Raw genomic sequence first — 17,427 nt, 5'->3', positions numbered from 1 at the left:
GACTCTACGCCAGTAGATATGACTTTTTTCCTCGAAAAACAAGAAGACCTGTGCGACTGTATAGACATGGTTAGCGAAGCATTCGGATTTCAAATATTCTTAATAACTGCTTGCCTCGTTGTCTTTATTTTACAGACACTGAATCTAGAACTGAAAGTGGTGTTTGGAGTACAAGCATATCCCCATGTTTTTGTGTTGTCCGCCTTTTCCATGGTATACATAGTACAGTTTCTCGTAAGTAACAATTCAAAAAATATGAAAAGGACGTAAAACTTTCTGATTGCACGATGTTTTCAATTGACCACCCTGTTGTTCTACTAATATAATAAAAGTATTATTCGTTCCGTTCCATTTGCTGATTATTTTTATTGATTCTGTTTGTATAATAAACATAATATTTTTAAAAATTAATCAAGCAGTTTAACGTACATGACTTTGTTAACTGAGTACATCCAGAGCAGACAAAGAAAGAAATTCATCAATGCTGGAAACATCGTTATATGTCACTCCTCAAAAGTGGAGAAATGTCATGGTGGTCAGGTTTATTAAAAAACTGTCAATGTTGTTAGGATTATCTATTACAGAATATAAGAAACCTAGTTTAACACTGGTTAATTCTGTATACAGCATCCTTCTCTGCCTGACGTTAATCATTTCGCTATTTTTTTCAATAAAATCAGTACATGGCCATAGGACTGATGTACATGAGATACTAATTATGGCTACACAAATTTTATTGGATGTGACGAGCAGTTATTCTATACTTTCAGCAGTTGTGGTGCATAAGAAGGAACTTACGATTTTGAATATCCAGATAGGAGTTATTGAAGATAGTCTGAACCAAGCTTTATCGAAAAATATACCATACAGATCTAAACTCCTTTCTTGTCAAGTTGCGGCTATAATAGGTTTCGCGCTGTGGTGCATTATCTTCGATGCAAGTTGGATAACAGTGCGCATTATTATTTCAGGTCCCTTGATTCTATGGTACATCAATGTCATCATTATTTCAATATTAATAATACAAATATACCTATACTCCACCTGCATTGGTTATTTATTCAGACGCTTGAATCATATGATGCAGTGGCAGATGTCTAAAAAGACATACGTCCTAAAAGGTGGCCTAATGTTTTTTCTCAAGGCGCACGAGGAGATCAGTGAATTGATATTTTTAGTTAATGAAATTTTTGGCTTCAAAATTTTCCTCTTAATCTCCAATATTATCCTCAACATCATCGTTTGTGCAGACAGACTTATCAATTTTTCTGTAAAACAAATTAAAATAGACAAAGACGTACTGATCATAATCTCATCGTCCTTATTTATGATTTTATTTGTTGTAAGTATAATTTTCCAATATGTATATGTACATTTTTTAAAAGAAATGGATTTGTTAGAATTTTTATACTCTGTGCTGTTTTCTGGTTTTCACATATTTGTTTTATATTTTGATACAGAAACTATTAACTTGCAACCAAACATAACGATACACCGCAGTATTGTTAGTTGCATATGTATATATACAAAATTTCTAAATTTGAATATTTTTAGGCTTTTGGGGCCATACTATCGATATCATGTGACAAAACAGCCAGTGAAGCGAGGAGGACATCTTTAATCAGCTACAAAATCCTGATGAATTATCCTTCCTGTCCGAGAACCACTCGAGAGAAAATCATAAAGGAGGAACTGATACTGCTGGCAGAGCATATCAGTAGAAGAAAAGTGCATTTTTCTGCTGGTATATTCACTGTGGATTATTCAATGCTGTTTATGATCTTTGGCTCAATAGCTACTTACCTCGTGATCATATTACAGTTCAAGTAACGTCTATTTCACATTGAGCAACTCACTGCTAGTTTTTTAGTAACAAAACAAGATTTTTGATCACATTTTCATACTTTTTTCTGTGCTTCATTTGTTGCAGGGTACATTGTTGAAGTAAATGTAATTGTTTCATACAGGGTGTCTCACAGTGACGGCCCATTAGAATTATTTCAGAGACTACTTCGATTTGAATTTTGAAAATTTTGGATATCGGGTTTTCCGACATGCCCTTCTCAATTAAAGTAATGGCGTCCACGTGCCACTTCCGGTTATACCGGAAGTCGTCATCAACTTGCTTATTTTAAATGGAACACCCTATATATTATTGCAATTTTGGATTTTACGTGTTATTTTAAGTGGACTTTTATGCAGTTTCCCTATTCCTAAAATTAACCGTTTTGCGAGATATTTAATTTTTTCACAAAAATGGAGAGAAACAGTGAGTGAGAGCTTTAAACCATGTGTATTTTATAGTAAGAAAGATAAAGCAACAATATTTATAGAGGGATAACTAGATTCCTAAGCTTCCCATCCATACTTTCAAAGTGACTTAATTGCATACAGGATACTAGAAATTTAATGCCGAGTTTAGTTAACTTCAAACCTTCATAAATCGGTTTTTTTAAATGGAACACCCTGTATGTTTTTCTATATTCTGATACACAATTTTATTCTCTTTCGAACGGTATCAAGGATCCCTACACCTATCTCTTCTAGTTTTTAAGTTATCTACTATTTTTTGTGTAATCACCTAAAATCATGTAATTTCTTGCGAGGATAGCTGTGGAATTTTTAGCAATACTTCAAAACAAACAACTAAAATGTCAATTTGTTGTTAGTCTCTTGCAGTAACAGTTTAATTTAGTATTTATAAGAAATTGAAAACAATACATATTCAAATGCTGATATTATAAATTTATTATTCGTTCACGGACGTTGCAATGAGATTATAAACAGAACATGTACAGTTTTTAATGAGACATATCCAAATTTGCCACAATGAGCAGAAAAAAGTTAAGAATTTTAGCAAATCAACTAAAGTATGGTCGAATTTGTGCAGAAAAATTTTTACCAAAACCAATAACTTCAAATCAAGATAATGTAATAAATCTGATAGCGATACCAAGGAGATCCACAATTTTTACAACATATTAAATGGACAGACGAGTCAAAATTTACGAGAGAAGGCATTTTTAATAGACATAATACTCATTTGTGGTCATCTGAAAATCCTCATGTTATCCGGGAAAGAAACTTTCAAAATAAATTTAGTGTAAATGTTTTTTGTCAAAGAAAATTTAAAAGCCGACAGATATCTCAATATTTTGCAAATGGTTGTGACAGATTTTCTAGATGATATATCTTTAGACCAACTACAGAAGTGCTGATATCAATTAGACTGGGCTCCACCTCACTGTCACAATCAAATCGATCAACAGCTGACTGAAATGTTTGAAGATAGATGGATAAGACGACTAGGACCAGTGAGGCCTCCCGACCTCACCCCATTAGATTTTTATGTTTGGGGAGTAATAAAGCAAAGTTTATTCTACACCCGTTGCTTCAAAAGAGGATTTGATTGCTCGAATACGAAGAGCGTTCCATGAATTGCCCGCAGCTGAAATGGCAAAAGCGGTGACTGATGGTGTTATCTCTAGAATCCACAAATGCTTAGCTGTTAATGGAGGTCATATTGAACACTTATGAGTGTTTTAAGTCATTTTTTTATCTTACTGCGTTATTACTATCAACATACATAATTAAAATTGTGTATTACTATGTATGAAGTTGATTTTTTAGAATTCTTCTTAACTTCATTCTGCTCATTGGTGGAAAATTGTGTATCAGAATATAGAAAAACAATTCCATTTGTTGCCAATGCCAACTAAACTAGGCATTAAATTTCTAGCACCCTGTAAGCCACTTTGAAAGTATGAATGGGAAACTGAGGGGTCTAGCTATCCCCCCTATAAATATTGTTGCTTTATCTCTCTTAGTATAAAATACACATGATTTGAAGCTAATCACTGTTTCTCTCCATATTTTTGAAAAAAATTAAATATCTCGAAAACGGTAAATTTTAGGAATAAGGAAACTTCATAAAAGTCCACCTAAAATAACACGTAGAATCCAAAATTGCAATAATATATAGGGTGTTCCATTTAAAATAAGCAAGTTGATGGCGACTTCCTGTATAACCGGACGTGTGTGCCATTATTTTAGTTGAGAAGGGCATGTCGGAAAATCCAGTATCCCAAATTTTCAAAATTCAAATCGTAATAGTCTCTGAAATAATTCTAATGGGCCGTCACCGTGAGACACCCTGTATAGTAGAGGGCGTTGCACATATGAACCGACACAGAGCAGTTGCATGTACAATATCTCGTGTATACTTGAACTTTTCGATGATTTTAAATAACAGCTACAAAACGTATTATTAGTTATTCGTGTCTTTGTTGAAAACAACAAAGTTTTTTGAAAACTAACAAGAGTAAGAAAAGTTTTAGAATTAAATTCACCATAAAATAAAGTAATAAGTTTTTAAGTCCGCCAATGGGTTAAAAAATTTTGTCACATTATATAATATAAAATGCTTCAATTAAACTCTACTTACTGTCGGTTAATGCTCTTGGTACACTCACACTGTGTCGTTCTTATGAGAAACACCCAGTGTCTAACCAATTTACCACTAACACTGAATTACTAAAAAATAAAATACAAATTCATATTTGTAAAAAAAAATAATTTAATAATTTATATTATGAAATATTAAACATATAAATTAGTATATACAATGTACAAGTTATTTAATTAAAATAGCTCTCCGATAAGTGATAATCAGTTATTCATTCCCATATACTGTTTAAACGATAAGAAACAGCGATATTCGCAGCTTGCCCCTCAAGAGAGTCGTCGTCGCTGGATAAAAATATAGAAACAATTCGATGGTCCTTCAGTTCGAAAGTTTCCTCTTCTGAATCGTTTTCTCTCGTTCCAAAAAACAGCGCCCTCCCATCGCTCATGTGGAAAGTACAAGAGTCAATCGCGCCAGTTCCAGTAACTTGCAGCTTGGTAATATAAGCTTCCATAAAATCTACTCGCTCTATTAGTTCAGTCTTGGTTCCCATAAAATAGCTAGAATGGTCAGCGAAAACAAGGTTCATGCCACCGATTTTTGATAAGTCTGGAAATGAACGATTTACCCATAAATGCACTTCAATGGAAGTCAGGTAATTATAAATAAATCCCAGATAATATGGGGTTAATGGCGGGTACATTTCCTTGACAGTAGCTTCTCTGATAAGGTTTGGAGTCTGCCTGCCAAAGAAATTGGAATAAGAAATCACATCGTAAAAAACATTTCCGCCTGTATATGGACTTCGTACCATGCTATCCCATGTCCTCGTATATTCGGTGCCGTGGATATTAATGTAACTGCGAACGTTCATCATGGAGTTGTACAAATTTTCTTGAAATGAGTTGCCATAAACATCATCTAAACAGTTATCTAATAAACTAGTTATGTATTTGGTTGCTTCCTTAGTTGCCTTAAGATAATTTTCGATTTGGGATATATCATTAGGAGAAAATCCAATATCTGAAGAAGTTATAATGCCTAACGTGTAAAAGGTTGTCTTAAACAGAGTAAAATTAGAAAATAAAGGTAGTAGAAGCATGTTGGATGTGTTGCACTTAATATGACAATTTTGTTTGATTACTCTTTTCTCAAATTCGCGCAAGTCTTCTGTAATTTCCATATAAATATCAAAAATAGGCAGTCCTTTATCAAAAACTATTGAAAGAGTATGTAATTTCTGTTGAATATTTTTCATAAGTTCCTTAACGGTGACAGATATGGTTTGAAGTACTTCGTTCTTCAGTAGCGGCTGTAATTTTAACAAAATTTGCTCCCATACATTCAATTTATTCGACGGCCAAAACACATCATACAATCCTTGGTATTTTTTACTGACGTATGGAATATATCTAACGCCTATAGAATACGTTTCCCTGTAATCTCTGTCAATCTTACTTGGTACATTTAGTTCTAACCCTCGAAAGTTACAATCGGCATGTACACAATAGACCACTGCTCGTAGGTCAGTTTTATTAGAAATTTTTAATCCAGACACTCTAAACATACTTCCCACATTGTCAAATATTACTGTTTGCCCCGGCTTAATAGTAATTTCGTCGATAATTTTTTGCCATTTACTGCACGTTCCTTGCAGTAATTCAACGTATACCTCAGCACGTCCAATATTGTAAACCTTGTAATTATCGTGCGTCAAGGGGGTATGTTTCACATCCAATTCCAATGGAATGACATAGTCTTTAGGTTCTACAGCAAATATGGAAGCATTATTTCCATCGGTTTGTTTTTCATCCATCTTTGAAGGACGGTAGGTGGAACTAAAAAAATAAAATTTTAGGCTGTTTTATTATCATAGAAATTTTCTGTATTTTGTAAATTTTGTAAATAGTATTGTTGAAGTCTAGTATTCCAAAAATAGTACAAACTGTATTTTTAAATATTTTTAGCAAATGTTATAGATGATGTAAGGTGCAGGGTCGTTTATAAACATTTTTCTATTGCGATTTGCTTCTTTACTATTAAGGTATTCAGTGGAGTAAAATAAGATTTTGACTTCGGAAAAATTAGCAGATCGGGTAACTTTTACTTAGTGACCACTTTCTAAGGAAGATCGTAAGTAAGTACTTATTTTGAACACAATCGTTGGTTTTTACACTGCCCTAGGTTAAATTATCATTAAGTGTTGATGACCGGTGATTCGGTACGGTCCAAGAAATTCCAAATCCTAATCCTCTTAATTGTATCAATAAAATAAATGTATTCTAATATATTAATAGGGTTATAAATTGTACTTGGATAAACTCGGACCCTTCAATTATCCCTCAATTTAAAAATGTAATTATGTTTTGGATTCAGGATTTTCTTGGACTAATTTCTTTACTGCTTAATTATTTAGGTAAATAAAAATGCATATAGTTTATAAATAAAAATAAATGTTACGACGTAACAGACGTAACAATAGAATGTTCTTCAAAATTAATTAACGATCTTCCATTTTTTTAATTTTTAAGATAAAAATCTAAAACTTTCGGAGATCACTTTTGAAATAGCATTTAAAATAGTGAGTGATATGAAAAAAATATCAAATTTTTAATTCGAAAAATACAACGCTCGAAATATTTAATAATTTTAAAAAAGGTAAATTTGATTTTTTAGGTCACGTTTCAAAGTCTAATAACTTTTGTTCAAAATATGATATTGCAACTTTACAGGAGCTTTATTGAAGCTTGTGAACTGTACTTTAAGATTGTCCATTTTGTTTTATTTAAAACGTTGAATTATAATAAAATTTAAACCAAAACAAAATTTTTTTGTTATAAAACCATGAAATTTGTTTTTAAATAAACGTTAATAAACTTAAAAAAAATTTTTTCTTGTTTAACCAATATATTTTCAAACTATGATCTTAAAAAAAGTATAATCAACGAAAAAGAAAATTTTTGATTACTATAATATTGTATAAAACACGAAAAAATACGGTTTTTCAATAAATTGTCGCGAGATTCAGTTTTACCTATATTTTTTCGCGATGAAATTATGTAGTAGAAGTTTATCTGGTAATGTAATTCATTCTTGTGATTCGAGAATTATATTGTTGAATATTAGAAAGGGATAGAGAGACCATAGCATGGTATATAGAATGCTCTAATTGTTCCGGAACTTATTGTCTTAATTACCAAGCACTTTTCGAAGAAGAACGAGAATCAGACCAATTGCCAGAACTTACAATGATTCAAGAGAATGAAAATTGAATATTGTTATTTTTTTATATTTCTATTTTTAATATGCAAATACTTTTTCATATTTAATAAATTTGTTAATTAAGAATCCCATGTATTGACTTTTTGCAGAACCCTAAACATCATACCCAAATTTCTTTAAAATTTAAAGAGTTGATTTCATTTTATATTTGTTCAATGATCTGAAAAATCCTAGAAATATCAATTTGAGTAAAATTGCTTTGAAAATGTAATTTTTAAATAAATTGTTTAAAAAAGTCGGCCATATTGGATCAGCAATTTTGAATTTTCATTTTCTGATATAATATTCTCGTTCAGAGACCTCAGAAACCCCTATAATGTCAATTTAAGCAAATTTACTTTGAAATTTGTAATTTTTAAATACATTTTTTTTAAAAGTCGGCCATATTAGATCAGCCATTTTGATTTTTTATTTTCTGATGTAATATTCTTGTTCAGCGACTTCGAAAACCCCTATAAAATCAATTTGATTAAAATTGCTTTGAAAATTGTAATTTTTTAATAAATTGTTTAAAAAAGTCGGCCATATTGGATCAGTCATTTTGAATTTTTATTTTTTAACATTATATTCTTATTCAGTCACCTATAAAACCCATATAGTCTATATAGTATCAAAATTGATTTGAAATTTTTTGATTTATTTAAAATAATCTGAAAAACCATTTTTTATTGTTTAAACAATTAAATAATAATTAGCGTACAAATATAAGTTTATAACTTTTTTCTGTAAGTCATTTCAAGGCGATTGCAAAAGGTTTTATGAAAATCCAAGGCTTTGTTAATTATTCCGAAATAATGCACATTTTTTACTCCACTAATTAAAATGGAACAAAATATTCAAGAAAAATAATTCAAAGAAGAGAACATAGAAACATTTCATATCCTGGTTCAGTCATTTATTTGTTCAACTTCTCGTTTGACTGAAAATTAATTTCATCGGTATTTATTATTGATTAACTTTCTATATTTTAGTTTCACTGATTAGAATTTTTAATATTTTTTATATAATCTTTGCCAAATTATGAAACTGCCTGTCACAAACATGAAAATTTTATTTTGTTTATTATTTAGCTTATAAAATATCAAAAATGTGACATACTATACAGAGCAGAGGCATATAGAGAAACCCAAAATATGGTAATTTAATGCAAATTATCTTTATACTAAGCTGCACTCCTGAGTAGTTATAGGCCTTGATAGTAGGGTTTCAAATTAAAAAAAAATCAATATCTCAGTTATAAACTTCTGCAAAAATTTAAGGGAGCAAAAAAATTTTTCGAATTTTTATTGATTTTTCAGAATGCTGTATCTCAGTTAAAAATGATCGTATCAAGGTTTTAAAAAAGCATTTTAAAGCGTCGAATGTCTAGTTTCCAAATTTCTTAGCTCAAAATTTTTAGGAGCGACAGTCATCGCGAAATTCTAAGAAATAAGATTAAAAAATTTTTTTTTCAATTTTTTGCGTTTTTTTTCTCGGTCCACGTACTTGGAAAAAATTTTTACAAAAAAATCATGATATGGACTTGATAGCCACCAATATTGGGGGTATCAACTTTTAATCAATTTCGTTAATTCAAAATAAAGGAAATTACGGTACGGAAAGAGTACATCGCTTCAAAAATGCCTCAATATTTTTACCTTGAGTTGTTAAAAAATAAAGAAGAGGAAATTTTCAAAAAATTTTCAAAAATTAAAAAAAGTTTTTTTTTTCAAAAATCGGAATTTTTTTTTTCAAATTCAATGAGCAAAAAATGCCCAATTGTGAAAGAATTGAAAAAAATCGAATTTTTCATTTTTACGAACGTTACAGGGTCCTCAGAAATGTAAATTTTGCTCCTTTAAATTTTTCTGAAATTTTGATTAAGCGGTCCGGAAAAACCGTTCGATAGATCGATCTGCCAATTTACGGAGCTTTTGGGGGTACATCGAGGACTAAAAATTCGTACAAGCATTAGACTCTCCATCGATATTAGCAAAGATGCGGTCGACTTAGCAAAACAAGTTAAAAAGTCACTTTTTTCACTTTTTTCAAGTTAATGTCGAGGATGAAAGAAAATTTTTTTTCATCCCAGAACGCTACATAGCCTTGTAGGAAATTTATTCGAGATTACGAAACTGCCCGTCAATTTTCTGTCTGATCATAAGTTGATGAGATATCGATGGTTAAACCAAAAGGATGCTTTTGTATTCGTAGTCGAATATCTCCAGGTCAAATTAACGTAGAGAAAAATTAAAAAAAAGAAATTAAAGCTGAATGAACAGGTTATCAAGTCCATATCATGATTTTTGTGTAAAAAATTTTTCCAAGCCCGTGGACCGAGAAAAAAACGCAAAAAATTGAAAAACAAAATTTTTAGGATTATTTATTAGAATTTCGGGATGACTGTCGCTCCTAAAAATGTTGAGCTAAGAAAGATTTCTTTCCAGATGGAAACTATACATTCGGTGCTTTAAAATGCTTTTTTTAAAACCTTCATACGATCATTTTTAACTGAGATACAGCATTCTGAAAAATCACTAAAAATTCGAAAAAATTTTTTGCTCCCTTAATTTTTTGCAGAAGTTTACTTGAATTCAGAAAAACCAAATTTGGTACACGGTGTGAGTGTACCAAGAGCATCAGCATCAATTGACAGTAAGTAGAATTCAATTTAAGTTAGATGTTAGTTTTCAAAAATCTTTGTCGTTTTCAACAAAAACACGAATAACTATATGTGTTGTAGCTGTATTATTTAAAATCATCGAAAATTCAAAAGTTGCCTATAAATTTAAACATCAAACTTGACGATCAAGAAAAACAGTTGGAATAAGAATAATTTAATAAAAAACAACTTAAACAAGAGAAATAACATACAACTTGCACTGATAAGTGATAGAAATTGATCAAAATGATCACCGTTTTCTTTCAGGCATAAATTTATTCTTCATCGAAAATTGAAGTCCATCCAATAACTGCTGATTATTCCTAATGAATGTATGTGCATTTCATAGCCATCTTTTGAATTTTCGATGATTTTAAATAATACAGCTATTAGTTATTCGTGTTTTTCTGAAAACGAGAAAGTTCTTTGAAAACTAACAATAGTAAGAAAAGTTTTAGAATTAAATTCCCCATAAAATAAAGCAATAATTTTTTAAGTTCGCCAACGGGTTAAAAAATTCCGACACATTTTAATGGTGTATCAACCCTTTAAAATGATTAAATTGAACTCTACTTACTATTATTACTACTACTAAAAGTACCTACCATCTGATGCAACAACAATACACGAGTTTAGTCAAAAATAAGTACTGGCGAAATAAATTTCCGAATAAACCGGAAGTAATAAAAAAATATAGTTTATCAAAAAAAAATCGTTTTTCAGTTACCTATATTTTTAAATTGATATTCAGTTGTTTTTCTTAATACTCGTACATATTATCTTATTCGCAGGTCTCTATACGTATGTCTACATATTGTCTCATTTATTACTCGTAATTCGCCTCTAAATCTGTAAATCTTGTTACCTACGTGTTGTTTCTTGTGTATTTTTTAACAGATAGTGAATGTTTAAATTGGACTTAAACAGCACTTGAAAAATCAACGGTGCGAAAAATACTTACCTTAATGAAAAATTAATTAAAAAGTTTATTTCGTACAAAAGCAGAAGAATGAACTTTCACTATAAAAAATAATGTTGTGCACATTTTCCCTATAATATCCATTCTCTGTACCTAAATGCGGCCACTAGTTATGTTCAACAATTTATCACAGAGTAATCCTCTATTACACGCTAGTGGAGGGCAGGTAGTGGATTAAATAAATTAAATTAATATTTGCTTGTATTGAGCTGCAAAAGTATATGATAATATCTACAGGAATTTATAGTCTTAATTAAGGACAAAATCAACCATTAAAAGAGGATTAGGACCCTTACCTCTCTTTATACCTCCTTTATACCTAATTATTGAAATATTTTGTATTAAATTGAATAGAACAATCTAAAAGATTAATGAAATAAAATACACTGAATTAAATACTAAACACCATTTTTCATATCTTAACAATAAATTAGTATACGAGTATTCTAATAAAGAGATATAAACAAATATTCACTTACCTCTGTTCGAGTTCCAACTAAACTTTTTTTTTAATACATAATACAGCGTTCTTCCTTTCGCACAGACATGATACTTTTACCCTTACCAAAATATGTTTATGGTTTTGTAGCCACAGGTGTTTCAAAAACATATTTGTTTAGGTAGTTTATTAGTGCTGGTCAGTAGTGATGGTTAATCAACCAAAAATGCCATTATGAAAACAGGAAACAGGTGGTGTAAGACAATGGATTTTTTAATTGCTATAAATTCGTGTCACTGTAGATTTATCAGAATATAAATTCCTTAAATTCCTAAATTTTTTTATAAAATTAATTTTAAAACCAAATTTAAATGCTTCATAACAAACTTTGTGTACTTCCATATTTTTTACATATCTTTAATATAAACGAACGAGTTATTTTCTTCTACTCCGGTCACTAATTAAACGGTACGACACGGCAATATTAGCTGCTTGGCCACCTGTACTGAAGTTATCACTACACAAAAATAGTGACATAATCAGATGCCCCTTCAGTTCAAAAGTTTTCTCTTCGGAATCTTTCTCAATAGTTCCAAATGTTAGCTGCCTCCCATCGCTAAAGAAGAATTTACAAGAATCAACAGCACCGTTTCCAGTTACTTGTAACTTGGTGATGTAAGCTTCTTTAAAATCTACTTTCTCAGTTTCTCCGGTTACAGTTCCCATTGTATAAGTGGTGTTATTTCCGAAATCGAGTTTCATCCCTCCTATTTTTGGAGAGGAGGAAGAAGCTCTGCGCCAAATATACATATCTATCGAGACCAAGTACACTCGAGTAAAACCTATAAAGAAGGGGGTCAGTGGTGGAAACATTTTCAGGGACGTAGCCTCTTTGATCAGATTGGGAGTCTGTCTACCGAAGAAGTTAGAATAAGAAATAACATCATTATAGATCTTGTCACCGATGAATGGATTACCGTATATGCTGTCCCATATCCTGACCAATTCCATCCCATGGACGCCTATGTAACTTCTAACGTTCATCATAGAATCGTATAATTCCTCAGGGTAAGCAGTGTCGTAAGCATTTTCAAGCCGCTCTACAAGCATGTTGTTAATATATTCCGAAGCACCACTTTCCCCTCTAACTGTGTTGTCAAAATAATGTTTTATCCGAGTGAGGTCGTTAGCAGACAAATCCATTTCCTCTTTCGCGGTTATTCCTATCGCGTAAATCATTGTTTTCATCAAAACAGTCTGTGCAAATAAAGGAAGGAGAAACATGTTATTTTTCTTATCGCTGACTATTAGATCCTTCTCAAACCCTGATAGTTCGTGTATGACGTCATTATAAAGCTTAACAGGTCGTCTTCCCTTCTCCAAATCTTCTGAAAGGGCTCTCACTTTATCTCCTATAGTTTTGACGCGGACACTAAGAATCGTGGATATTTTTTCCAGTGTTTCTTTTCCAACTAGTGGCTGAAGCTTCTGCAAAATTTTCTCCCAAATGTTTAATTCATTGGCAGGCCAAAAAGCCTCTAGCAAACCTTTGAATTTTTCTTGGATGTACGGTATATGTTTAACACCTACCGATAAAACAGACCACAATTTCACATTATGATCTTTATCAAGGAGTCCTGGTTCCTTGTTATGAGCCATTTTTAAGTCTTCACATAATCTTGAACACTGTACAATGCCTCTGATACTATTTCCGTTGTAAATTCTTATCCTGAGGGCGTTATGTTCTCCGTTGCGAAAAATCTTGCATTCTCCTGATTTTACTAGGCCTTCATAAATAATTTTAGATATATATTCTAATTCGGCGTATACTTCCATACGACCTATATTGTAAACTTTATAGCTTCCAGCAGTTGCTCCACAGTCATATTTTAAGACACTAACTTCACTTTTGGGATCAACGGTAAATATATTTGCATTGCATCCATGTTGCGAATCAAAGGACATCTTGATTGTACCGAATGAATATACTTTGGATTACCTAAAAAGTAATAAATGCTTGGTAGACACAAATCAGACATTAAAGCACAATTACCTTAGTAAAATCAAATCTTATAACAGAATGGCACTTAATATATATGGTTCGGTATTTCACTACCTTTTTTCTATTTCTTTTAAGCAGCAAATAAGATTTCTTTAATTTGTTTATATAAATTAATTGACAAATGTTAAATAAAATTACATGAGTAAATGTTTGAAGACATTACGCACCTTACAGGCATTCTCTCTAATAAATATGTTTCCTTATCTGCCAACTTCCTTTGCAGGAAATAACAATATATTATTTCCGATTACACTTCAGATTTTTGAACGATACATGAAATTTATATAAAAATATATGCCTTATTTTTTAAGCTTCTTACATGGAGTCTATATTTTGTTTTTTTAAGCGTTTAAGTCACGGCAATTTTGAAATGCCCATGTTTTTATGTTTATTAATTATTAGTGAATTATTATTAATGAGTTAATTCTGGAAAAGGAATTTTATTAAAAAACTTAATGGAATGCTTTACTATGTATATATTATAATTATTTTACATTTTTTTATTAGAATTACTTTCTCATAGACTTGCAACATATTTATAATCTGAAGTGTCTAACTGCCATTCGGCTGGTAAGACACGGCTATATTTTGCGCTTGGCCTCCAAGAATGGAATCATCACTAGTCAAAATCATTGAAACGATGTGGTGACCTTCCAACTCAAACGTAGTAGAACTTCTGGAATCATCAGTTCCCACCGTGATTTGTCTTCCATCCGAAAAATAGAAAGTCAATCGATCTAAAGCTCCGTACCCCGTCACCATCAATCTATTCAAAATTGCCCCTTTAAAATCAACCTTACTGACCTCCCAAGAGGTAGTGCCCATAGTGTAAGTGTCGTTGTTTTCAAAAACCAACTTTAATCCTCCAATTTTTGGAACCCCAGCTCCGTTATTAATACGCCAGATGTAAACTTCAACAGATACCAATTTATTCCTCCTCCCGTTTACCAGGTGAGGAGTTAAGGGCTGGGATAAGACCTCGGGGATGGCTTCTTTGTTCAGTTGCGTACTCAAACTACCATACAGACCAGAGTAAGATATGGCGTCGTTGTATACATTGTCATCGGTTTGCTTCTCAACAAGACTGTTCCACACAGGAATGTATTCCAAGCCGTTAACTGCTATGAAGGTGCGCACAGACATCATTGTGTCATAGACTACTGATGGTTTCGTCGTCGCATAAGCGTTGTCCACTCTTTCCTTATACATGGCATTGATGTAGTTGTTAACACCTTGTTCGCCTTTAATAAGTCTTGTTGTAAATCTTCTCAAATCCGCCAAGTTATCCTGAGTGAGTCCTATTTTTTGTGCATTTCTTAAACCATAAACGTAGTATTTTACCTTCATCAACACTAGAGTAGAATACAAGGGCAATAGGTAGACGTTTACTTGCTTATAATCGGATTGTCCAGAGTCGAAAGAGAACTTATTCTCAAAACCTACCAAATCCTCGGCGATGTTCATGTAGTGAGAAGCAGAATTCTGTCCTTCGTCCAATTTTGACATAAGAACGCTAATCCTCTCCTTGTAATGCCTAATGTCGCCGCTGAGAATCCCATTGACAGTTTGCAGTATTCTGGAATCTATTAAAGTTGACACTTTGTCTTTGATTTGCTGCCATATACTGGGTTTATTTTCTGGCCAGAAGGTTTTCACCAAATCAGACAAGGTGCTTCCTACTGTTGGAGTGAACTTCACGCCAGCAGCAACCAAACTCTTCAGGATATCACTGTAATTCATGTCGATGCCACCGTCATCATGACTTGATACGGCCGGATATGATTGATCGATCGAGATTATCGCTCGGACATTTGTCTTATTGTGTATTTTCAATCCCAACACGTAATATGATCTTCCCTGATTTGGCAACACCTTTGTTTCACCGGGTAGGACATCCGCATGGGATACAGAACCAAGCCATGATATTTTCGTTCCGTAGATAGTTTCTGCATATACAGGAGTTCTGCCGATATTGTATACTTCGAAGGGAATTTGACTACGAGGGATTATTCCTGCGTCTATTTGTAGAACGACGCTTGCACTGTTTGGGCTGATGCCGAAAGTTCGCATTTTTTTTAAGTAATGCAGTCCTACAACAATACAATGTTTTAAAATCTTTTTTATAATTTTTATTCAAAAATGCTATTAAAAAATGGATTTCAGACACCAGAAAATATCAACTGAATGGACTAGTGCGCTTATAGTTTTATATACCTATATACAGTCTAATCTAAACCATATTCCTTATCGTCTATTGCAAAATAAAAATATTTGTAGCAAATACAAGTAAATATGTTGTTATGATTTGTTCTTATGATAACATAAAACATAGAGAAGAAAGGACGAAAATGTAAATTTTTTAAATAAATTTGAATATTTACTTAATATAGAGAAAACTGGGATATGGAACACAGAAAAGATTAAAATGAAGAATAGATTTAAGTGTTGAATAAGTTTGTAGTAATGTAAGACAAAACCGTTCAATAAAACGATTAAAAAAACTGTTAAAATTATGATTAAAAATTAATTTATACCTTAAATGGTTGATAAAATGCACTCATGCAATATAAAAAAGTTAAAAACCATTGTAAAGAACGTTAGATTTCAACTAGTACACTAGGGTTTAAGCTAATTTAAAAAAATTCAAATTTTGAAAGTTGATCGACAGATGGAAAAGGACATAAACGAGAAACACGCAATAAATCTTGTATAAAACTAAAATATAGCATACCCACAATAAGAATTTATTTGTGGAATTAAACATTGTTATAGTTTCATATAGCGTGTTTCAAAATGACAGATCTATGTATCGTCAGAACTTGTAAAATTGTAAATATAAAAGTGTTGTAGAACTACAAAATAGTTTGTATAGTTGTGTATAAGACCTTTTTAACATCATATACTGTATTGAGATTCCAACTCAAGTTCAAATTTGTGTGTAATCTTTAAAAGTTTTCTATGAATCCATAAACCTAAAACATTTCAATAGTTAAATTTCATAAACAGGGAAAATACTGTTAGAAAAGTGGAAAAGGGTTAATGTTAAAGACAGTGAATAGACCTACAGTCAGAAAATTAAGCTATATAACCTAATTTAGCCAAAATTTCCAAAATTGAGTAAAATTTGTTGAGGGTTTGAAAGTTAACGTAAAAAGAAGTTTCGGGTATCAAAAAATTCAGAAAAATTAATACAATCCAAATATGTAAAGATCATGCAGATTACAACACGTGTACAAAAAGTCAGTATTTTAAAAATAAAAATTCTCAAAAGTTCAGGTTGACATATCCATGGTAACATTTCATTTGTTTCACCTCGAGTAATGTCAAATGCCATAAACAATCAATGTTCATACATGGCTGAAATCCATAACAATTTTAATCATAACGAGTAGTGATCCTAAAGTTCGACACTAAAATTTGAACAAGTAAAAATTATTATGAAATAAATCAAAATTGGTAAAATCATAAAGTGTAGTGAAGTGGTGGCAGCAGAGTGTTTAGAAGTCAAGTACAAGTTTCTAGACAATGATGTAGCGATCCATGTGACCAGCAGGACACATCATCTATCCAGAGTTCGAGCATGAAACCAGCTTTACAACAAAGAGAATTATTGTAAGTT

At 31.7% G+C, this 17,427-nt stretch overlaps 4 protein-coding genes across 4 annotated transcripts; 1 reads left to right on the top strand and 3 right to left on the bottom strand.

The window, feature by feature from the left end:
- Positions 1–718: 718 nt before the first annotated feature.
- LOC108906947 (putative gustatory receptor 2a) lies at positions 719–1,830 on the top strand. The gene is made up of 2 exons (XM_018710397.1): positions 719–1,342; positions 1,555–1,830. The coding sequence occupies exons 1-2, from the start codon at positions 719–721 to the stop codon at positions 1,828–1,830; spliced, it is 900 nt and encodes a 299-aa protein (XP_018565913.1).
- Positions 1,831–4,641: 2,811 nt separating this feature from the next.
- On the bottom strand, positions 4,642–11,845 carry LOC108906946. The gene is made up of 2 exons (XM_018710395.2): positions 11,787–11,845; positions 4,642–6,243 (listed from the first exon to the last, which is right to left on the bottom strand). Exon 2 carries the CDS (start codon positions 6,219–6,221, stop codon positions 4,677–4,679), a length of 1,545 nt encoding a protein of 514 aa, XP_018565911.1. The 5' UTR covers positions 6,222–6,243; positions 11,787–11,845; the 3' UTR covers positions 4,642–4,676.
- Positions 11,846–12,126: 281 nt separating this feature from the next.
- On the bottom strand, positions 12,127–13,712 carry LOC108906945. The gene has a single exon (XM_018710394.1). The coding sequence runs from the start codon at positions 13,709–13,711 to the stop codon at positions 12,182–12,184; it is 1,530 nt and encodes a 509-aa protein (XP_018565910.1). The 5' UTR covers position 13,712; the 3' UTR covers positions 12,127–12,181.
- A 648-nt stretch (positions 13,713–14,360) lies between these two features.
- Positions 14,361–15,878, bottom strand: LOC108906944. Its single transcript, XM_018710393.1, has one exon. It carries the CDS (start codon positions 15,876–15,878, stop codon positions 14,361–14,363), a length of 1,518 nt encoding a protein of 505 aa, XP_018565909.1.
- Between the last annotated feature and the right edge of the window lie 1,549 nt (positions 15,879–17,427).

This window comes from Anoplophora glabripennis, unplaced genomic scaffold, assembly GCF_000390285.2.
Source record: "Anoplophora glabripennis isolate ALB-LARVAE unplaced genomic scaffold, Agla_2.0 scaffold223, whole genome shotgun sequence".
NCBI classification, from domain to species: Eukaryota; Metazoa; Arthropoda; class Insecta; order Coleoptera; family Cerambycidae; genus Anoplophora; species Anoplophora glabripennis.
Note: the sequence above shows the minus strand (reverse complement) of the source record. Positions and strands in the feature narration are given on the sequence as shown.